The following is a 25,899-nucleotide window of genomic DNA, read 5'->3' on the forward strand; positions in this document are numbered from 1 at the left end:
AATAGATATACATTCCAAAATTTGAAAATTACCATCATCCAAGCAACCAATCATATTCCATTTTCTAACACATTAATCAAATGAAATATGTGTAATAATCAAAAATGGAAATTTCAAATGTCCAATCAAATTGTTACACACCAAAAGCTTTTGCAATAAATTGAGTAAGTCTGTACAAATTGAGCCATAACGCTAAAGTATCAGAAAGGAGTACATTTTAGTGAATTAATTGCTTTAAATTGTTTATTCGAGATGAAGGGTGTGTTTTTGCCTCTCATAGCATTGATACTTTACGTATCATCAGTGGATGCAAGTCACAATGATCCACCAGAGTTTTGTAAGTATAGTTTATTATTTAATGGCATTTATTGAAGTGAATATTTTATCTAAATCGACACTGTTAAAGTTTTCAATAGGAATCTAGGTAATATTTATTTAAGTTAGTGCTAGTCAATTGTATAATGAGACAATGGAATTACATTAAGGGTTATATTCTATAATGTTAATAAATATATTTCTTGACGTTTACATATTCATTTATCTAAGTTCTTGGTAAGTGATCAGTACTGGATTGAAATAAAGTTTAAATATTATGCCGGTAGCTCAGTAACAACATTTAGTTGAAGCCATGAGCTATTACAATATCAAATTCGGAACATTTATAGTAAGGTGAAAATTAGTTCCATACAGTACTATTACTAGTATATCATATTTTGTTGAATTGAATACTGATTATTTTAGTTTGTGGTGAACAAATTGACATAAACCCTAATAATGAGGTTGAAATTACAACACCGAACTTTCCCGATAAGTATCCACACAGGGTTAATTGTACATGGACGTTCTGCTCCGTGAATCAAATGCACATAATTGTTTTGGACTTCTTCATATTTCAAACAGAAAGAGACAACAATTGTGACGATTATGATTATGTCAATATTTTTGACGGTAAGTTACTTTCGACACATACACCTCTACTTGTAAGAATTTATTTTTTAAAAAGCTGGTTGGTCTATAATTGACATATTTACAATAACTATTTTATCATTTGGATAGTCTTATAAGATAGGTCTTGCAAAAAAGCACTTGATTTTTATTTCTTTATTCAGGCGAATACATAGGACCTAATCTTATTGCCACATTTTGTGGTGATAATTACTGTGAAGGATATCAGAGTGGATTTTACCCATTGGAAGAAGTTGAGAGCACAGGAAGATGTATGACACTCTACTTTCGTACAGATGGTTCTACCCGACACCTAGGTTTCCTAGCAAGGATTAATTCTATGCCTGGTATGTAATGTTATATATATTCTCACACGCTCCACTGTGCGTTTAACAACTCACATGTCTAGTTTTACATGTCGCAATATATATGAGACTGAAAATATCTTAAGATAAATCGTTTGACACACGTGTATGTTTCAGTCATAAAGTTGAGCAATGTCAAATCGTTTAATGTCTTCTCAAGAAAATAAACATATTCTAAGGATTTGCTATGGGAATGATAACGGAGATAAAAAAATTTGATCGCCTCAAATCAATGAATAAATTTTTTTATGTGTGCTGTAGTTAAATCCGATAAGAAAAAATGAATAATATGCAAATCATATACATTTGCTCTCAATACCAAATTGTGATCAAGAATATGTGTCAATGAAGTCGAGCAACATAAACGCTAAATTGAATTACAGGTGAAATAGATATTTATTCAATGCCATCAGTTTTCAAACAAAATACTGATTAACTGCGAAAAGTATTCCTTTCTAAATATCATTTACTATTTCAAATTTTAGCTAAAGTTTTATCCTTATCTTGTTGATGAATTGATTATTTTTTCATTTTCAATGCATAACAGCAGGGGTAAGTTCAGCTTTCTTTATACATCTGTCTTATATTATCTATTTTAACAAATGAATAATTTCTTAAGCCTACTGATCAATTTGGAATGTAAAATGCATTACATTTAAACGAATTTTGATATTTCGTTTGATTAAATTTCAAGAACCTACCAAATTATACTGGTATCTACAGTTTTTAATCTTGAAAATAAATAATAATGAATATTTCCAACTTAATGTAACAAATATACCATTTTGTTCAAAAACATTTTCTAATTAGTTATGTAAATTATATTTAGATTCATGTTTATCTAGAATTCCTACAAAAGTTGTGTTAATAATGTTGGTTAGCTTAACTACTTGTAACACTTTAAAAAAGTTAGCCCTTCTTTTAATTTTAGTCAAGCCGCAGGCGCAGAAATAAACAAGTGGATGGAAAACAACAGCAATTCCCTAAGAACAAGAAAGATACATAGGCGAGATATATTTCAGATGAAACGTACTTCATGTACATTTACAATATACAACTGCATAAGATATCTTAAATGTGATGATAAATCACTGTGAATGATTTAAATAAAATGTTCAAACCTTACATGCTTTTATGTTTTCTAGTCAAATGGTTCATATTGTATCTTATTTAACATTTTAATAGTGGACCTGAGTTTTTTTAAAATTTACTTGTTTGCTATACAACAAGGATGTCTCATTATACTTCTATAATACTCACATTCCTCGGCCATCGATAATGAAATGAAAGAATTAAGGTCTGCAATAATGATTTTTTTGACATCCATGCAAAAATCCTTTTCTAAAACAATGCAACAGCAGCTGGTCTCTAGATTTATTGACAAAAATTGGAAAGCGATTTTATACTTCTTACTTTAAGCTACGATTCCAAAAGTCGAATGTACAGAATACAACATTGCTATTAAATCAATGTATTATTATACTCAAACCCAAGAAATTAATGTAAATAATTTTAAAATTTAAAGTTAATCAATTAAAATGTTGAAAAGATTATAAATGACTTTTACTCACATTCTTCCCCTACGTACTTGTATATCGTTAAGAGCCACGTGACATTGACAGAAGATTTGTAAAAACATTTGGAGGCAAAACAATAAATGTGACCGGACGTTAGATTCTTCGAAGTTTCCGTCGTTGTCAATACTGACACAGTTGGGGGTGGTCATTAAATGTAGACAGGGACAACGGCATAATTAGTGACATGTCCAGATACCAAAAGATACATTTTAAGCCTTACCGGACGGATAGATCCTCATTAAACTTAGCAATAATAATCGCTAGCCGCATGAGTTCAAACCCCGTCAAGGGCAAGCCGTTGTTTCCATGAGCAAGAAACTTAAACACATTACTCAGATCTGGTTGGTTCCAGGAACGGATTCGAAAGTGTGTTTATAATTAATATAGCTTCCTACACAATAGAACTAAATAAGTTCTGTATGAACAAACCATAGCATTTAGATAATTACTATGGATATGATGAGTGGTGTAATTATAACAAATGTCACTCTTTGAAGCGGGGTTTGTCAATATATCTTATTTCACAAAAATGGTAAGTTTACGTTAAGTTAAGGTATACAGATATTTTTTGACGAGTTATTGACTTTGTTTTGACAAAACCAAATTTCCTTTAAGAAAAATAAAATAACAATGTCACCTTGTGTTGTATACGATGACTGGTATCCCTGTTTCAAAGGTTTTTGTATAAACTGATTTTCTGTTCATTCAAATTTATAAGGTGGACTAGGAGCAGACATGTACTTTCCTGGCCTGGTTTTTTTTTTCATTATGACTCCCTATTTCATTTGGAGAAGTTGCCGTACCTGAACAGATTCTTACAACATTTTAATAATTCGATATTTTTGTCATTATTTTATGATAAATTATATATCAGACCACTAACATATCGTGCGACTACAGAAAAATGCTTTGTCTACAAGATCAATAATAAACAAGATACATGCATTACAAATGACGATTATTATTATGTTGATGAAAACTGAAGCTAATAAAAGAAAAATAATATGATATTGAATGTTAATTATGATAAAGGCATTGATTATGGTCTATTAATTGAGTTTCTTAAAATAAACTGCTTTTTGTAAATTAATTATTGTTTTGATGATACACTTGGCTTTTATATATTACTTTTATAATTATATGTTGATTATACTAACAAAATGTCTGTCAACTGTCTGTTTAATCAGATAATTTTAATGAAAAAGATATGGCTTTTATATATACATTTTTAATTTTATATATATAAATCTTTATTATAGTCTCATCTATACACATACATGTATATACATATAAAACATTTAAAACAATTAATTTGTATACAGCCATTCTCGAAAGAATTACAAGAGACTTGTTATAGCTAATACTAAGAGGGATAACTCCTAAGTCCATATTATAGAAATGTATAATATATTGTAGAATTACCTCCCTTATTAACGTACTTTCACATTTTCTCAACATTTACATCATATAAATCAATTCCAATAGGATGACATAATTGCACATTGTCATTATTAAAGTTATTTGAGACATTTAATTAATTACAAAATTATAATTAGGAAATAGATTTCAATTCTGAGTGCATTGTTGTAGAATAATGCACGGTTTGAGTTCAAATGCGTAGTAATATAATCACGAAGGCCGATAGGCCTGAGTGATTAATTACAAAGCATTTGAACGAAAAACGTGCATTATTCTACAACAATGCATGAAAAAATAGATATCTATTTCCATTCTAACACGTTAAGAAAAAATATAATTATTATAATAAAGTTGGACTTTATGTTTGGTGGATAAATTTGTTTTCGCCTCAGTGTTTCCAATAGAAACATCCTTTTAAGGCTGTTCCAGTGGGTTGAAAAAAAAACTGTCGTTAAATCTACCGTGTGTAGAAACACTTTTAGAATAACGAATTTTGAAAACGTTGATACATCTTTGTTTGTTTATTATATTTTACTCTATAATTTTTCAAGCGAAATACAAATTATTAAAAGTGAAATAAGTGTAAAACTTAACTCGTTTGCGACATTAAAATAGCGTACTTGATTTGATTGTTGTGCACGTGCTGTTTGGCGCTACATTGTGACGTCACGTAAACAACACTTTAAACGTCTGTACAGCGTTAACGACTGAATAAAAGATATTAGGTGTTCGGATTAATTTTCTTAGTTAAACCATTTTCTTTCATTCTTGATAGTTTTCACAGCAAAATTCGTCAAAAATTGTTTTAATTTATCATATTTTCAAACAAAATGGCGCCCTCAATGTGAAAATACACAGGGAGATAATAAGAACGGCGAATGCATTCTTGTAGAATAATGCACGCTTCAGGCCTTCTTTGTTTATATAGAAAAATTTCCGATAGTGTTAGAATAGACTTTTTACATTCTAAAAGTTTGATAACTTCTTAAAAATGCCATAAGAAAGTATCCTGTAAAATACTTAATTTTGTAATAAAAGCACTACCACGTAATATAAATCAAAGTGCTGCAGCACTGAATGCGACGGACATGTAACCGGAGAGACATTCAGGCTTTTTTTAGAAAAAAAAAACAAAACGCAAAATATATAACAGAGAAAATTTGTTCCATACAAGTTCGAGATTTGTAGAGCAATATATTTTGTGTCCCAAACTGTTATAATTCAGATTTTCTACTTTCAAGCATTAAATACAGAATGAAATTTATGCCTAAAAACTCTGGTCAAACTTGTAAATCAGTGCCCTTATCGATTTTGAAATGATATGTAAATAGAAGGAAAAACTGACAACGAAATATTTCTAAAATAAAAACATGCAAATAAACTTCAAGCATAATACATTATACATGTGAGAATGCTATTTAGAATTGCTTCGTGCACGGATTTATATTACATATTACATGTAATATTAATCCGTGCTTCGTGTTATCATAATGGGCATATAGACAATAAAATATAAGTCATTTGTATTGCATGTAATCCGCTGGTTTATTACATGTATAATGTGTACTTATCGCTAGCATAAGTGAAGTAGAATCTATTTTTAGAATAGCGAAGGTTAACTCATATCGTGACCTAAATTTTATTTGTAAACAAACCACAAGAATCGGAAGTAGAACTGATATTATAACTTCCTTCAATAAAGATAACCATGAAATACTACATGGTGGTAAAGAGTTGAAAAGCTCTCTTGATACATGCATTTTCAAAAAAAGATATTTATACTAACCATTGTACTGTATCTTATTTATTAATAACTGCTGAATATTCAGCTAAACCCGCGGTATGAGTCACGAAAATAGTTCTTCTTTTATTAATGCGCGAGTTATTCTAGAGTCACGAAAAACTTTTGATTACTTAATAATAATGTTTTGTATAATGTAGAAATATTTATTTCTTACTAATAATTTCTTGGAACTCAGAGCTTACACCTTTATTATAGTATAATTTGCTGTCCTACTTTTTCGACAGCGGTAAATCGTTTCGGCAGTAATTTGCATATTGCACAATAATACTACGGGACTACAACGTTTTTATCAATCATATACGTTCATATTTTAACTTGGATAACTTAATTTGAAATTGAAAAGGCTAAATATGGAAGATATTAAGATATCCCGACAAAGTATGGGAGTTTTAAAGGATCAAATTCATGTACTATTTCTTAGGCTGTTAATCGGTTGAGAACACCTTGCGCGATTGTAACCGACGAAATCCCATGTGTAGATGACTAAGCTCTGAACGCGCATGAGGGCGCGTCCGTCGCAAAAATGGTTTTACAAAATCATTTATCACTCATGTTTAGACAATGGATGAACTGTTCAGTAGTGATTATCAAACCATAGGGATAAAACAACTTATTTATGTAATTAAAATATATCATATTCCATACTAAAATTTGTATGTGTTTAAAATTATATTAACTGTTCACTCCAGGCAGGAGCTAAGATACAGACATTACAACACATTCTTGTTTATGAATTGAGAATTGTTCTAAAAAACTAACACTGGTTTAAAAAATTAAAAATAAAATTGTCAGTGAAACAAACATTCTTAAACTGCAGTATCTGTATGTATACTCCACCTCCTACATAGAATGAGATAATATAACTTTGCTTTACACTATTTACGCTACTAATACTCATAATAAAAAGGATATATGACTTTTCCTAAAATGTAGTCTGTTAAGAATTAGTTATATATGATGAAATATTTTAAGGATATGTCAAATAATTGTCTGTTTAATCAGATATTAGTTGCTTATTTTCTAATTTAATGAAACATATTGTTATAACTCATCTTTAGCGACACACCAAATCAAATTTTAGAGATGGATTGTCAAAAGATACTAACCTTTCTGCTAATATTCTAATAATTTTTGTTAGATATTGAAATTGAGTTAATACAAAAAAGTATTTGATGTTAACGAAAACATAACTCGAATATTTGAATATACATGTATTGTGTCAAAATCTTTTATGATTCACGCAATGAGTATTTTATATAATCATTATTTTGCATATATAGTCCTTGCTTATCATGTAATCTAACATTTACCACAGAGGGCACTGCTAGTATCATAATATACTGTCACTTTTGATAAATAATTATATTGGAGTGAAATATGACTAATAAGACTATTTATTAATTTATTTTATTAATTAATTATTTATTTATTAAGTACTAGTTTGAAAAATATCACTTTGAAAATAAATGACAAAAGCTTATACTATTGTTTCGTGCCATCAAAATACATTTGATATTATCTTATCCGGTAGACTACATTTTGTATATTTTATTAAATAAAAAGTTTCTATCAATCAAGCCGTAGAAATACTGGTTTAGTCTCTAATAAATGTGTATAACACAAACATATCAGCGACAAAAATGTTATTTTATATAAAATAATGGTCTGTTAATTGAGTTCCAAAAATAAAACATTGGTATATTAATGATTGTTTTGATGAAACACATGGTTTTTATATATTCCTTTAATAATTATATAATGACTATCTGAACGAAATGTCAGTCTACTGTCTGTTTAATCAGATATGATTAGTTTACATGCTAGTTTTCTGATATAAATAATTTTAATGAAACATATGACATTTACATATACATTTTAAAATGTATATGGTGTATTATTTGAACGATATGACAATCAATTGTTTGTTCAATCACAATCAATCAAGTTAATATGCTAATTTTCTGATTTGTTATTACTCACCTTAAGCAAAAGATAAATGCTTAAATTATTTAAAGAGTGTCCTGAATAACGTTGGGGATGGATTTGTAATAGATATTAAACTTTGTCAATTTATCTTTACATATATCAATCTACATTGTCATAAAATATTTCAACACCTGTGATTAATTTATGAATAATATGTAGTAGCAGAAGTAGTTTTAACGAACTTTAGACAATTTGTATTAACTTATATCTATTCTAATATATTGTTTGAATATAATTCACAGAAATATTTCTCAAATTCTAAGTATTAAAGAACTTAATTAAACATCTGTCGATATTTGATAATATAAAAACATAAAGTAAGCATAAGTTGTTTACACGGATTTCATATGAAAAGTCTCTGACCTGGATTGATGACAATTACCTTTTGATTTAAAGCTTTAATATTTTGTGTTTCTTTTTCCAAGGAGTGAAAACCAATATGTAGGATTTGGAACTAAAATTCATCGGTTATTTTAAATTCTAGCCAAGCTCATAAAATGCTTGTAAAGAAAAATGTTATTTTAATGTACCTGTCGCCTTATGAATGCCCAGTGCTTTTGTAAACTATATTTAACTTCTGTATCTAGTAAAAACGTAAAGTGGTTATTTAGAGGGCTAAAATCTGAAAAAAGGGAAGATCCCTCGGGAACAATGAAAAAAAAAAAAATTTTCCCCTTACCCTCTTCATATTTTGATTGTTTACGTTCGTAATTAGATTTTAATTTTAGTACAACCTCGGCTAATCAACATATTATATATAGTTTTATCAAAATATGCTTTACTTTACTTCATGACATGTCTTATTAATGAATACGAGCGTGTCAGATTCAAGGCACGATTATTGGTGGACTTTTCTTCAGCGTTCACGTCATGTCATACTGTATAAACGGGTACGCAAAAGATCTTAAGCTAACGATTCTGATGTCACCGATCTTTTTCTACCGTCAAACTTAAATCATTCTAGGAATTCCTGAGAGTCATGTTTTGTCTTGGGTAGAGTAATTTAATGTTTTTTCTTGAGATAATAAATCTCCAATGTTTAGCTTTGTTTAATCAATTAGAATTCGAAATTTCGTTCAGTTCTGAACGTTTTTATTTCCAAAGTAGTTCGGCCCGGAAAATAAAACGCATACATAAAACATTTAGAATTGGATAAATACCGCCAAAGCATAAGAATTTAATGTTTATGTTTTGTATTTAATATACATCATGAATCTGTTTTAAAATTTTATGCTAAAATAGCGTTACGTATTTATATAATATAATTTTCACTATAGCCGGACTATATCTGAATGCGGATGAAAAGATTATCATAACTAAATGGAATTACAGGCAAAAATAAATGCCGACATACGTAAATGTTTATTCTTTAAGAAAAGAAAGTCGATGTCATCATTTATCATATTAAAAATGTATCAAAATTAGAGTAATTTAACAAAACTATATTTGAAAATTGATGATGTGACGGCATGATGTTATGACGTCATAAAGGCGAATGCGCAACGTTATGCGGCAAAATCAGTAAAAAAAAAACCTTAAAATCACTAAAAAGGTATGAAATAAAAAGATTTTTGTACACATAAGATTGAAAAAATGCTCTATTTAATCCCAAAACACCTCTTTTTCGGCGTCGCTCCCCCCATCCAAATGGTACATCAGGGGGTTGCCAGATGGGGGATCGCTAAGACAAATTTTGGACATGTGACAGGCTAAATATGACCTCAGGTCGATCTTAGGGTTACTAGTAACCGACTCTGAAAAGACTTTTACTCTATCTCAATTAATTGAGAAGTTGCAGCACTTTGAAATCAATTTTGATGGAAAAAAAACAACAAAATAGTGATTTTTGCAATTTTGAGACGTTCCCCCGTTTCCATGGCGACAGGAAATTTACGATTGAGCATGCTGTTACAGAGGTTATGGTCTAGTCAACATTTGTGCCAAGTTTCATCAGTATTGAAGCATTATACATAGTTTCATAGCAGTTTGAACTTGTAACAGGAGGCTTTTCAATGAAAACGGCAATTTTTCACAATATGCTCATGGGGTAAAAGGTTAAAGAAGGTTACACATTAAGACCACATTAAGAACTAACATAAGCAATCATATATATCTTATTTCCAATGTGGCCTTCTGAAATAGAAAACAACAACAGAACATGCATAAGTAGAAACATGAATGTATAATATGTATTTTTTAGAATAAGGCATCTCATATACTTTTTACAGACAACAATTTGTTTAAACATATACGTATAAATTGTACCATTCGTTCGTTCATTTGTTCGTTCATATATTCATTCAATCATTCATTCATTCATTCATTCATTTATTCATTCATTCATTCATATTAACATCAAGATATGTTTTTTCTTTAAAACATTTAAGGTTATTAACAATACGAATATTTAAAGTTATTTTGTTCCAAATGTTCATGCCATAATAAGAAAATGTGTCTTTAATATAATTTGTTACGCCGTATGGTATTTACATCTGTTAAGGAACGGTAACCAGTTAAGAGCTTCGAATAGCTTCATTGACGGAGATCTTTGTAGATACTGCAAAATGATTTTAGCAATTCGTTTTTGAAATTTACAAACATTTTTATGTAGTTTGTGTTTCCTTTATCCCATATTATACAACAAAAGTCCATAGTAGGCGATAGATATGCATTGTAAAGCAATAATTCCATATCAAACTTAAAACTAGAAATGTGTCCAAAGGACACGGGTGCCCCCACACTCCACCGATTTGTCAATCTTATTTCTCTAGGTCAAATACTTTTTTTTTTTTGCTACATGTGCCCAAGTTGAAAACTCAAATCGTTAAGAACGGACGGACGGACGGAATGACGAATGACAAAGGTAAATCTATATCCCCCCCCCCCTATAGTGGGTGCACAAAAAACACGGTATTTTTCAATAAAGCAATTTTTCCCTTCAGTTTTTTTTACAAACAGTCAATTCGCAAGTGCCAATTTAAGCTGTTAATTATGCAAGTACCATTTAAAGTTGTTTATTATGCAAATACCCAGGACTTTTTGATCATTTTCATTTTCAAGAACTATTTCATTTATCTTAATTTACAATTTTCTCATAATATTTATTTTTTGTCTTGTTCCTATTTCCATACATTTTGATTTATCTTAATTTAAGGCCATTTTATTGATTTTGCACCATTTCTCAATGTTATTTAAATGATCTTGAAGTTTTACTTCTACTTTGGATATATTTTCTCCGGACTCATAAAGAGTAGAATCGTCTGCGTATAAATCAATTTTATATTATTACCAATGAAAGCTATTTCATTTATTTATATTAGAACTAACAAATGTCCTAATATTGAACCTTGTGGAACACCGGAAATGATTTTCATTGTCAGTGATTGAAGATTACCTATCTTAACCAGTTGTATTATGTTTATGCTTAAGCTTAAGTTGATGCAAAAGTATTTCATGATCAACAAAATCAAAGGCTTTCTTAAAATCTGAGAATACAGTCCCGATAATTTTTCCACTATCAACATCTTTTACCCATGTATCTTTAAACTAATGAGTGCAGTATCAAAAGAATGATTTTGTTATCTTTACAATATTTCTTCAAATGGTTTCGTTTAAAACAGACAAATACAATTTTTATATCTTTGGTTCTTAAGTAACAAAATAACCAATATGGTTTCAATACAAAATATGGTAGCATAGCAGCATAAACTTTATAACAACAATTATCACCTGAACATTTTATCAGTCATAAGGTTTAACAACTTATTAAGTACAGATGGCTTAATTGACATTATCACCAAAATATAATAAAATTTTTAGCACCATTGATTGGACAAGGTGGAAAAGCTACACTTAATCTTTCGGTTACATAATCATTAATTTGACATCTGTTATTAATTCATGTAATATTTGTTACTTAACATATTTGAATTTTCACACATTGTTTTGAAAATATGGCCTGTTTAGAAATTGATTACATTTATAAGTTTTTGTGTTTAAAGAAAATAGCATGCATATTTATTCTCTTTTTTTTCATAAGAAGAATTTTATCATTTTTCGGCTGCACAACATGACTGTAAAATGATCTAAATTAATACAGTACAGAATTGCTGTTTCGGCAAATTATTTAGCAGTCTGAGTAACTGGATTTTTTCTTCCAAAAGAAAACCACATAAAATAAATAGCATTATAAAAAAGTTAAAGGTTGTTTAAGCTTATTTGTGGTGATATGAATGTACTTGCAACCTTTTTCATATGTATAAACCTATACTAATTTACAGTTTGAGAGGGCAATTTAAATAGAAAGCCAACTAGCTCTTTGTAAGAAAAAGCAACCTACTCCGAAGTTGCAGCCTCATGTTCAGACCACTATCAAGCTAAATTGTGAGTGTGTACGTTGACATTTTCTAGACTGTATGTGTACATGTACGTTGACATTTCTGTAAGTTTGTCAATTTTTTAAATAAATACAAAAATGACAGCAGGAAACCAGTTCTTTTTTTTTTTTTTTTGTTAAAACAGTCTCTTATATATTCTAAGACCTGAAATTTTACTTAGAACTGACATGCGTATCGTTTGTTAAGTTTTCATCAACACTTTTTCACATCAGTGTGTACGTTGTCATCGAAAATTTGCAAATATTGTTTTAATGTTTTCATAAAATACAATACCTTAGACGAAACTAAATACATTTTCAGAAAGTATCGGAACTGCCGCGGCCGGTAGGCTTTGTAGCATAATTTAAATCGTCTGGACAGAAAATGATCACTAAAAACTTACCTCAGCCAAGCTTTTTTGGCCGTGTATGTTCACTTTTGTGGTCACATGACCGAAGTTGCTTATCCACTGTGTTATTGGTGCATGCTTTTCCAATATAGTATTTAAAATGGGGTAAAATAAGCTAAGAGATACATTCGGATTAGTTATGTGCTCGACTTATTCAAGATCAGATAAAGCAAGGTCTACCTGATTTCTTTTTGTTACCCTAGTAGGATATGTGATAAGTTGTTTCAAACCATATTTCGTTATAAAATCATCCCATTTTGAATTGTCATATTTTTTTATTTTTACTGTGAAAATTTCAAGTACAACTACACTGCCCACTGATAGGCATATCATGGTCAAAAGTCTTAACAAATTATGTGAAATTTATAGCATTTAATAACAGAATGTACATTACCAATCCTTTCTCTGATTTGATAAAAAAAATTGGTACGAGGTTTATTCTCAATTACACTGGAAGCATATGGGACCTACAAAAATTTGATATTGAATTGTTTCCCTGTTTATGACATTTCTGCTTTTATATGACATAGCTGTGACAAAGAATTTGCCCACATTAAATGTCCGGTCGACACCAATAACACTTCCGTTTTCACAGGCACAGTTTGATTTAATATAGTCTATTTGATTCTTGTTGTACATGATTATAAGAGGTGGTTTATTTTAAGTGAGTATCACCATGATCACTTTCTGAACAAAATTAGTAGGCTTGGGTGGGGGCTGCGTTCATTGAACGCCGCCTATCCTTGATGATCGTTTTTATCATATTTTGTAATCATGGAAATATCACAAGCTATTTTTTTTTTACTGTAACGTTATTGTTTACGGTATTTTTTTCTTTCATAATATAGTCTATCTTTTACTTGCCTTCCACATTTAGGATGAACTATTTGGGATGCAGTTTTCTCTCCCACCTGTCTTGTAGCTTTTAAAATTGTACTAGTATGGGCATCTGCGGATGTTTCTAAATTCAAAATTTTACTATTTCATGTTTAAATGTTGAATTCTGCTTAAGCCGGTGCTAGGGGGCGTGGACGGTAACTTGCACTTTCCAATACCGTCCATGAACAGTCACAATCAAACCGAGCCTGTAACATTTTCAATATTGCCGTGTTGGGCTTTCTTGATGGATTCTGTATTTATCTTTTTCTGGTGTAGGTTCCATCTGACTTTTTTTTCATGGAATGGCACTAACGTGTCACATTGAAGGTTCCATGATAACCGCCATATGAACACATCTGCGGATGGTTCAAAATTCCAAAATTTGACCAGTTCATGTTTAATGTTGAATTTTGCTTTGGTCAGTGCTAGGGGGCGTGGACGGTAAATTGCACTTGACAGTACCGTCCATGAACAGGCTCAATCAAACCGAGCCTGCAATTTTATCAATTCTGCCATGTTGGTTGAGCTTACTATAGGGATTCTTATTTCTCTCTATATTTTTTCTCCTGATTTCGAATTAAAAATGTACCATGGGATGACCATTGAGATGATCTTTGTCCTATATATTCTACAACTCCTTTTCCTTTCAAATTGATAATCGATCCAGTTGCTTCGGTGATTAAATTAAAAGCCTTTATAGTTCATATCTTGTAATTGGGCATATACCGATGTACTTTCATGACGTTTGGCGGTTGTGGCTGAACAAGTTGGTACTCTAACTTTTTTAATAACTTTCCTCTTACAATTCATGCTGTTTTCAGGAACACACACTTATGAAATCGGTACCAAAAGCCATAAAATATTGGCTAACGGTGGTTCCACATTCCCAAATCCCGCAGTCATCAACAAAATATGACCCCTCAGCACTATTGTTACCATAATCAATTGCATTTTTTTTCTTCTCCACTTAAGATGCTTGCTGTGAAAGACTCAAACTTTTCAAGGGCCGTCATAATTCGATCTCTTGACAAAAAGTAACCGCTGTTTGAGGGTAATAGAGTATGCAATTCTCTTGTAATTTTGTTGTGATTAATGCTTTCGAGAGATCACTTTGTTTCCTTTTTTTCTTAATGGGAACAACAGTTTCTGTCAAAGGGATTTCTGATTTATTTATGTAGTTTAAACTGTGGGTCATTGCAGTCATCGGAAGTATCGGCATTAGCTTCGCTGTCTTCGTTGACAAAATTTTTCAATGTTGTGTCTGAGTCGCTTAAAATCTCAAATCTGCTTTTGGTCTGAAGTTCCTCATTTTTATAGGAAGAATTTGAAGATAAACGCCATCGTTTCGGAATTTGCCAAGTAAGAGGGTAGGGTGATCTTCGGGAGAGGTGGGCATTGTGTATTCTTTTTCTTGGAGATATATTGGATTAGATTGGCTGTAAATGAACGTTCTTTTTAGTCTTTCTGTCTGTAATATCCAGTTATAAAAGTTAATTGCCCCTCTTGACAAGCCGTCGGCCAACGGAGCAATATAGTTTGGTCTCCTTGGTCGCTTGGTGAATGTGGATGACTCGGAACTCTCATAGAAGACCACATTAGAGTGAGTTGTCCTTTGTTCGCGTCAAAAAATGGTGCCCTAAGAAGTGTGTTGGTTACTTTGAAATTATAGTGGGAACTCCCATTAACAACAGGGTATGCAACCTAAACCGGAAGGTTCAGAAACTGCGACATAGCAATAGACATGTGCATGGAGGAGTTGGTTCCTGGTTTGGCGCAGTGCAGACAATCGTCGTCGTAGGGCAGACACAGAATTGTGAGTCGTTTGAATTGCAAATGTGCCTTATTTTGAACTTATTTAATGTTATTTCCACGCAGCAGATATAACGTAGTTCCGAAGAACGTAATTCGTTTCCCGTCAACAAGTGGATACAGCATTCTTGTCCATTGCATAGAAATATGTTGCCAGCTGTCTGGTCTTCCTGGTGGTTTTTAGCATTCTTTTACATGGGGACCATACGCCGCTTTTCATGGAATGGCACTATACTGTGTCACATTGAAGGTTCCATGATCATCGCCGTATGAACACATCTGCGGATGTTTCTAAATTCAAAATTTCACCATTTTCGTGTTAATTGTTGAATTCTGCTTAAGCCGGTGCTAGGGGGCGTGGACGGTACCTTGCACTTTCCAGTACCGTCCATAAACAGGCTCAATCAAACCGAGCCTGCAAGATTTTCAATTTTGTTGTGTTTGACTTTCTTTAGGGATTCTGGTTTTTTTTTTTCTATTTTTTTTAAGTCAGACTGCTCTGCCGTCTGAAGTTGGACATCTTTCAGGGACAAATGTTCTTTCTCTTTTTGCTTTTTATGTCAGGTCTGCCTGTCCGGTTTCAAATGCCTATAAGTGAAAGAAAAAGTATATGAATAAAGAGACAATTTTAGAATTTGTTAAAAAAAATGAAAAGTCTTAGATGTACAAAATCAAAGGAATACTGGTGTCTTCTAAATAAATATTCGGGAGAACGGAAAGAGGTAATTAACAAGGTTTCCTTAGAAGCACTTTAATTATGATCATTTTCCGCATTTGATATTGAATCAATTTCAGACTTTTATGATATAATGAATCGTCTATTTACTACTTTAGAAATTGACAAAGTTATTAAAACTTTAAAAAATAACAAAGCTTGTTCGCCTAAAGATAATATACTGAATGAGTATGTAAAATACTCAAAAGATTTGTTATTACCATTGTAATGCAGCGTATTTATTACTGTACTTGAAACAGGAATTGTTCCAGATACATGATGTGAGGGTATAATTTTAGGTTGTCATGGTAAATTGTTCATATCAGTGTTAAATTCTAGAATTTTTTCTTTTTCTTTTTTAGAAGAATCTGGTCTGTTGATTGAGGAACAGGCAGGGTTTCGTAATGGTTATATAACTACGGATGATATGTTTTCCTTAAAATGTTGATTGATATTTACTTATCGAAAAAAAGAGATTGTATTGCTCTTTTATTGATTACAAGAAATAATTTGATAGTATAAACCGGACTGCTCTCTGAAAGAAATTGTTAACACATAATATTGATGGGAAATGCTTAAAGTTATTCATTATATCTATGAAAAAGCAAAGTATTGTGTTAAAGTGAATAATGCATTGTCAGATACATTTTAAGCGCTTCAGGTGTGCGTCAGGGATAAAATCTTTCTCCAATTTTCAATTTTCCATTATGATTCGGTATTTTATATGTCTACACATTGTGAAGGGTTGCAGTTTTTAACAGACCAGGTAAATGTACAGTTAACTAATGATGAAGTGGGTGTATTCTTGAAATAGAGAAAAACGGAATCCCTAAAAAAAGCCCAACATGGCAAATTGAAATTGTTGCAGACTCGGTTTGATTGAGCCTGTTCATGGACGGTACTGGAAAGTGCAAGTTACCGTCCATGCCCCCTAGACCGGCTTAAGCAGAATTCAACATTTAAACACGAAAATGGCGAAATTTTGAATTTATAAACATCCGCAAATGTGTTCATATGGCGGTTATCATGGAACCTTCAATGTGACACAGTAGTGCTATTCCATGAAAAGCGGCGTATAGTCTTCAATTAAAAAAATGCGTGTGCCCTAAACGAGAAAACAATGGGCGGAACTATTTGTTTGTTTTGTTTGTCTCATTTTACGCCTTTTTCAACAGTATTTCAGTCATATAGGCGGGTAGTTTCCTAACCATCGTTCCTGGAGAGTTACACCAGTACTAGACAATCTTCCTCCGCGCTAAATTACCAAAGCATCTCCCGGGGATCGAACCCACGCCAGAGAGGTACCTGGATTAGAAGTCATCGACTCTAACCCCTCGACCACGGAGGCGGTAGGGCGGAACTAAATAAAACGGAATTTTGAAAGGGGATCTGAGTTTATGAAGCCTGCATATCACAGATAAGACGTCTAAAGACAATTTAAAAATTGAAGTTGAATTGAAGTTGTACTTATTACTTTATGCCAATGATACAGTTGTTTTTGCGGAAAGTCAAATAGGCCTTCAAACAGCACTTTACTGGATGCTTGAGTATTGGAAATTATGACATTTGACTGTTAACATTGATAAGACAAAAGTTGTTGTATTTTTCTCATGGTAAAATAAGAAATAAGCCTTTATTTTATTTCAATTTTAATACGATCCCGGATCCCGGCTTTTCTGTAGGCGATCCCGGGATTTTCCCGCCACCTGTTTTTCACTGCGTTTTACGTTACAATGCAACAATGACGGCTTACAGACACTTCACCGCCCAGACACTTCACCGCCCAGACACTTCACCCTAGGCCCTTTTTTGCAGACACTTCACCTCTCAGACAGTTTACCCCTCATTTTAAGAAATTTGATTGAGACACTTCACCCCTCATTTTTTTTTTATTTTGTGTTTAACAATTATTTATGTTGACTATGTTAAATACATTCAATAGTGATTGAGAATGTTTAAATATTGTTTTAACCCATTGTCTAATAAATTTTTAGTTGATTTAATTCTTTAAGTTTTGGTACTTAAGTTTGTTTTCAGTTTGATCCTTACCATATAATAATCATTGAGTTACGTTCATTTGGTGATGGTTTGTGCTTTAACTTTGTGCTTAATTTACATAACTGGTGCTATTTATTTTTTTAATAAATGACATTATGAATGATCTTGATAATGTGTCTGATAATGATGATAAATGATTTATATTTACTATATTTTATAAAGCAACCGATTCATCCATCCATATTCATTTATATTCATTTTATTTATTCATTTATTTATTTTTTAAATTTATTTATTAAGAATAAATTAAATTTTCATACAATTATACCATTTTAATTCAATTATCTAATCAGTTGTGAGATAACCGTTGAATAAACAACTAATCAACATGTTGAATAAACAAGGTGCCGTGCAATAAACACTTAATGGATGAAAGTGCTGTGATATATCATTTGGCAATACAACCAATTAACCTAAATCACCTTTTCAAAAACTTAGTAAAAATAAAGGTAATAAGCAAAATTTTTAATCAAATAATACAAAAAATAATAAATATAAACATATATAAGCATTTTGTTGTTTATAGAAAAAAATTGGATGAGGGGTGAAGTGTCTTACTAATTTTGGGGGATGAAGTGTCTTAAGGGGTGAAGTGTCTTCAAAATTTGAGGGGTGAAGTGTCTGGGGATGAGGTGTCTTGCTACCACAGTGACTGCCCTTTAATTCATTAACGCCATTTGTATTTAAAAAAGGTTGATTCCATTAGAAAAGGTAAAAAAGTCTATTATAGATGAGTATAATTATTAGTTTCTTCTTAAATTGTAATGTTTGGTTTGGATAATGTTCTTACTTACCGTTAATTGAATATATGTTCATGGGTATTAAAAATCCTGTTGTTTAAACTACGATGGTGATTTCGGACAATTCCTAACTTCGGATAAACTAAAAGCAAGATCAGGACATTAAAGCAATTCATATAGTTTTCCAATTAACTGCTTTTTATACTTGTTATGTTCAAAAGTGTTCTCGTGCCTTTTGTAAGAATTTTTATGTTATTATTAAATAGATTTTATTTTCATTTAGCTTTTTAGGTGATACTGTAAACATTTTTTTGTATATGAAGATTAGTCCTATATATCAGACGTTACGGTAGGGTTTCTTAATGGGACAAAAATTATAATAGATCATTGAAAATAATGGAGCAACCCTTTTCCATCAATCATCTCTCATATAATCGAAACATTTACAATGTTAGCTGTGTGTGTGCGTGCATGCGTGTACACGAGTGTTTAGTGAACTTAAAGGAATAGGAATGGATGGATTGATGTCTGTCTAATATAAATATTCATCATTTAAAAAGAGGTACCATGACAGTTTTTCTGTTGACATCAACCCTATAAGTGAGAAATTCGTGTTTTAAGACACTATTTTTTACTTGAGAAATAAGTTTATGGGCGCCGCCATTTTGGCATTCTGTCATTCTCGCGAGACAGACGAGACCGATATTGTGACGTGTTACACCCACTTCCGGTATAGGTATACACGCTGGTACAACTAAAATATATCTTGATGAAGAACTTATTTATCTTATTGCATACATTATACATTATTTATGAAAACATCATATGGAACTGAATTGCCTTAATTAATTAATTGAAGACGCCGCGACATTAATTATCATTTGTCCGATTTCCAAGCTTGCTGATATGATCCCACCACATGATTTAAGCAATGACTGCTTAATTTTCAAAGATAAACCATCAATTTAATTTGGGTACTATGAGAAACTTCTTCAAATTAACGATATTTTATCCTTTTATTTTGTACTTAATTTTCGCTAGACAAGCTGTCCGAATAGAGTACATCGCCGGTCATGTATCTTTTTTTTTCAGCGTAAAATATCAACTAAATCCAATATGCAGAGATCTGCTGAGGCCATTGACGCTAAAAGCAGGAAAATCGGCAGTCAGACTTATATCGTATGAAAACAAAACTGTCTGTTAGGTTATTTAGGCACCCAGTCAACTGGTACCAACAGCAACAGGTTGCCCATTCCCCTGTTATTACGCATATTCTCGGGTTTATCCAGTTCCCTATACCTTTTTCCCACGTAATCTACTTACCCAATCCCTTTCCCACACAGATACGCATTTCTACTACCGTAAATTTAATCCAATAAGATAAAAAATAATAATTCTACTTAATATTTAAAATGATTATTGGTGACTGAAAAAAAATGTGTTGCTATTTTATGAAATGCTGTAATTTACAGTATAACTTGACAGGTGCGGAACTTAATTTCCCCTAAGGTCATTCAGTTCACTGATGAAGCGTAAAAAAATAGATTGTCTACTTCGTAAATAGAATATTTGACAAGGGTGATTAACCAATCAGGGCAACATTGTGCATGATCAAAAGGTCTGTCGGCACAGAGGTATAAAAGGAGCAATAAAATTCGTCAGTACACAGTGTGACAGGAACATTTGGTGCAAATTACGAACAATTAAAATGGACAATGCACAGTATTAGACATAAGTAGTAAGAACCAGCAATTGTGTGAATAAATTATGCAAATTAGATTTTTGAGCAGCCAATAAAAATGTTTTGCCTGCAGCACGGATTTATATTACATAAATCCGTGCCTACAGTTAATATTAGGCTACGATTACAAAGTAAATAAATACCACGCAGCATCCTACGTTGACAGACATGTTAACAATTTACTTTTCAAAATAGTTGCTTAAAATAGTTGCTTATATTTTTGAAATGTGTACATCAATTATAACATATGTTCACACCTTTCAATTTGAAAGTCAGAATCAAACTGCAAAAATTTAATTACATGTACTATTATGAACACGTTTTAGAAGGATTTCTATAATAATGATAATTATCGCCGTTCAAAAATCAACAGCCAACTATTCGTTGGTGCGTTTGTTTATTTAATTGCATTATTTGATTGTGAAACTTTGTTAAATATTAACATGTGTATTTATTTAATCTGTGAAATATTGTTTAATTACATTAAGATGAGACTTTAATGAACATATCATTGTTTGGAGTAACGGGCATCACTGGCCTGAAGTGGTGCGACCGGTAGACGTTGATTTTTTATTTGTTTCTTTATTTTTTTTATATTTATTTTCTGATATTGTTACGTATTTTGAACCATAAAAAAATCTCCTCTACACCTCCTGTGAAAATTAAATTGTCTGTCTGGTCAATACTTTATTATATTAATATTTCTCTACGATTCAACTAGATTTATCATAAATCTAAAGATGTGGGGAAATGACATCACGCGCACCTGTTTTAATACGGCCAATACACAAACATGGACGCGCCTACTGATTTGTAGAAATCGGTGATTTAGCGATTTAAATTTTGTTATCATTCGTTAAATATTATTATTTGGCGGCAGAAAACTTGCAGATTTATTATTTATAGTATTTTTTTTCTGAAATCAAGTTTTTATTCTAACCTTGTCTTTCGCTTTAATAAATCTTCTTGTTAAACACCACTAGTCCAAATACAACCAAATTTGTTGGGTGAAGGGCTTCTAAAGTTGTTCAAAGAATTTGAGTCCATGCAGGAATCTGGTTGCCAAGGCAACCAAAAGGACCTACAATGCCTACAGCTTAGATATTTTGCTTACAAGGCATTGACAATTGGACTTGTACCAAGATAGTTCAAATTATAACCCTTGGGTGAAATTTGACCCCACCCTGCGGATCAATGATTTTCATAATGTTCATATAGTAAAAATTAAGAAAATCTTATAATCTGAAGGTACAAGGCTTAAATTCTTTTATCCTTACGTCAATTATTGCACCATGGCCTTTGTATTTTAACATTAGACACATGTGCACAATGTCATTCCTTTGAGATCAAGAAATATGACCTTAACCCTCAAATTCACTTGGCACTTCTACATTAGGGCAAAGTTCAATTGTATTGAAACAAATGAAAATTTACTTTTGTTCTATTAATTTGGCAGCATATTTTTCACAAATACAATCTTGTTTACAATCAAATGTGATATTTTTCAGGAAGCATGAAGAAACAGAAAGGGACGGTCATTGATGGAACTCCAAGAGACAATGGCCCTAAAATAAGAAAATCATGCAAGCAATTTAAACTCAAACATGGGCAGAAAGCTTCAAGTGGTCCAATTGTGAATGAGGAAAAGTCCCCAGTGTTTTATAAATGCACTTATGAAGGGTGTGAAATAAAATTCGCTGATAAATCAAACAGGAAAAAACATGTAGACAGTGTCCATTTGAATATTAGAAATTTTCACTGTGAGTTTTGTGGACATAGTTTCAAAAGATCAAATACCCTGAAGTGTCACATTGAAGCATTACATACGAAGGATGTAGACAAGAAACAATATAAATGTGACGTCTGCGAGAAAACCTTCTTAAGGAAGATTGGTCTGCGTCTTCATCAATCACTGCATACCAACATAAAATCCTTTGTGTGCTCATTTGAAGGGTGTGGAAAAGCATTTAGGTAAAGTAATAGTCCTGGTTTTTGGCTGGGTTGCATAGGTGCAAACCCTGGTTACAGTGTCTATTCTAGGAGGAGCGATGGGGGGGATTCACCCATATTTTTAGCTCAACTTTTTTTTTTTGAAAAAAAAAGTAGAGGTATTGTTATAGTTGGGTCGGCGTTGCTGTTGCCATCCGCAAACTTGTACCTGGATCATAACTTTTTTTTATTTCTTGGTGTATTGTCTTCATACTTGGCCACAACAACCCTTGGGACAAGACCTTTCAGTAGACCACACTTACCTTGACCTTCATCCATAAATGACCTTGACCTTCAAGGTTAAAAGCCCAATTTTTGCTTGTTCATGCTGTTATTGGCTGTAACTTTGTTATTTTTGAATGGATTGTCTTCAAACTTGAACATAATAATCTTCAAGGATATCCCTTAAAAATAACCAGCCAGACCTTGACCTTCACTAATAAATGACCTTGACTTTGAAGGTTGCTGCCATAAACAGTTACACTCGAGTTAGATATTCCGGTCTGTACTGACACCCAGTGTGAGATTCTTATATTCTTGCAGAGAGAATGGTTTAAAGTCATCCAGGAAAACCGGTAAAGTCACTAAAGTGAAGTATAGAGACTGCCTAGACATGACAAAAATGTTGACACTAGAAAATGGGAACTTATGTTTAAGACTAAATAAGCTCCTGCCCCAGATTTTTGTGTGGCCTTGAAAAGGTGACATAAAGGGATTACTTTTGTCATCGTTGTCGGCATCAGCGTCCCCTAAAGCTTGTCCGGAGCATAACTCAGTCACTTTAAGTTGGATTGACTTCAGACTTGGTATGCATGCTTCTTTTAATAACACAAAGTGCAGTGCACAAGGACCGGTACTCTGCACTTCTTAATTTTTGAGTTATTGCCCTTTGTAAATGTTCATACTTAAAGTGCGGGCCATTTCTCTTCAACTATAAAAGCTATGGACTTCAAAATTCATACAATGATAGATCTCATTAAGAAGAAGTGCATTGCACAAGAATTGGTACTCTGCACTTCCTAATTTTTTAGTTATTTCCCTTTGTTAATTTCATACTTTATTTTTGTCCGGGCCATTTCTTCTAATGTATAAAAGCTATGGACTTAAAACTTCATAGGATGATAGATCTCATTAAGAAGAAGTGCATTGCACAAGAACAAGTACTCTGCATTTCTTTTTTCTTGAGTTATTGCCCTTTATTAATTTTCATACTTTATTTTTGTCCAGGCCATTTCTCCGAAAGTATAAAAGCTTTGGACTTGAAACTTCATAGGATGATAGATCTCATTAAGAAGAAGTGCAGTGCCCAAGAACCGATACTCTGCATTTCTTATTTTTTGAGTTATTGACCTTTGTTAATTTTCATACTTTATTTTTGTCCAGGTCATTTCTCCTCAAGTATGAAAGCTGTACACATGAAACTTCATAGGATGATAGATCTCATTAAAAATAATTGCAAGGTACAAGGACTGGTACTCTGCATTTCTTATTTTTGAGTTTTCACCCTTTATATATTTTCATACTTTATTTTTGTCCAGGCCATTTCTCATAAATTTTAAAAGATATGGACTTGAAACTTCATAGAATGATAGATCTTATTGATAAGAAGTGGTGCAGTGCATAGAAACTGCTGCTCTGCACTTATTATTTTTGAGTTATTGCCCTTTGTTAGTTTTCGTATTTCATTTTTGTCCTGGCCATTTCTCCTTAACTATATTGTTCACAAGGCGACACATCCGACTCTCGGAGTTCTAGTTGTTAATATCAAATCTGGCAAAAGGTTTTAAAATAAGTAATACAATAAGATAAAAATGGGTGTTTTCTCAAGACAAAAATGTTATCATATTTAAATGATACAATTTTTAAAGAGCCTTTACCTTTTATTCTTGTCAGAAAAAATGTAAAAAATATATCTTAATCACCAGTAACTTTGACTCTTAAGCAAGTAATCTAAAACTGTACTCTAAAACAAATAGATAAGTGAGTACTACCAAATATGAAAGCCATCAGTCAGTAAATAAAGGCTCTACAAGCAAAAGTGAAAAATTCTTATTCTTTAATTGCGCATATTAGCTGCATGTTCCATTTTATTGACTTTTTCCCAAATCATGCTCTTTTGATGCTTTTTCAATTGAATTTTTTGTCCACTGGTTTGTAACTGTGTCCATGACAGAAAGATTAACAAAACGAAAACTAGAGAAATTTATGGCCGTGTAGGCTTTGGAATGGAGAAATGGTCATGATTTGAAGATGGCCCTAATTTATAAAAGGTCAGTACATCAAAAATGACCTTTAAAATGTCAATAAGTCAAAGGTCAAGATCGCTGTGACCATTAAACACTCCTGCCTGCAGACCAAAGATTGAAGGTTGGACATGAAGTGAATGTCATCACAAACAGTTAAGAAGTCTACGAATCTCAACTTATTGTTTGCAATTACAAGGACATACATATTTCACAAATAGTTCATTTTGAATCTCTTTACTTTTTGTAGACTCCAGACGACCTTTGCAAAGCATGAAAAAAGACATTTACTCCTTGACAAGAAACCTTATCAATGTCGATTTTGTAAAGAGAAATTTAGCAGGAAAGCATACCTGGATAGCCATATGTATAAACACACAGGTAAGTTTTTATATAAACCAATAGACAAGAGTTTTGGATTGATCAATTTTCAACAAAATTGCCCTTATGGTAAGCTATGGTAGATATTTCTTTACTAAAATATTCAGAAAACAGCAACAGCTTCAGGTATGTTATTGGATAGACCAGCCTTAAAACTTCTTGAACCATATACATGTATGGTTTTGGACAAATCAGCATGAAAACTTACCTGGGACCTCTCAGATAGCTTTAATACTTACCTTAACTTTACAGCTATGATCTTTGAGAAAGTTTGAGAATAATAACTCATGATTTGTAAAGGAAGTTGAAGGTTGACTATAAAAGTAATTCATTTATAGAATCATCCCTACCAATTTCACTTTTCTTTAAATGGAAGGCTGATGTGATGAAAGTAATTATATGAAGCCCCTAAGGTGACATTCTCGACACTTTTCCCCTAGCATTTGCTTCGTTTTTATGAAAT

General features: G+C 31.9%; 1 protein-coding gene across 1 annotated transcript; it reads left to right on the forward strand.

Annotated features, from left to right (window-relative positions):
* LOC132718551 (tolloid-like protein 1) lies at window positions 1-25,436 on the forward strand (the record flags this gene model as incomplete). The annotated part of the gene is made up of 5 exons (XM_060702262.1): window positions 1-337; window positions 742-948; window positions 1,110-1,292; window positions 22,332-22,503; window positions 25,306-25,436. Coding segments are annotated over exons 1-5 (778 nt in total), but the record flags the coding sequence as incomplete, so codon positions are not given.
* Between the last annotated feature and the right edge of the window lie 463 nt (window positions 25,437-25,899).

The sequence above is a fragment of the Ruditapes philippinarum genome, unplaced genomic scaffold, assembly GCF_026571515.1.
Source record: "Ruditapes philippinarum isolate M1 unplaced genomic scaffold, ASM2657151v2 ctg10213_1_1_1_1, whole genome shotgun sequence".
In the NCBI taxonomy this organism is placed as follows: domain Eukaryota; kingdom Metazoa; phylum Mollusca; class Bivalvia; order Venerida; family Veneridae; genus Ruditapes; species Ruditapes philippinarum.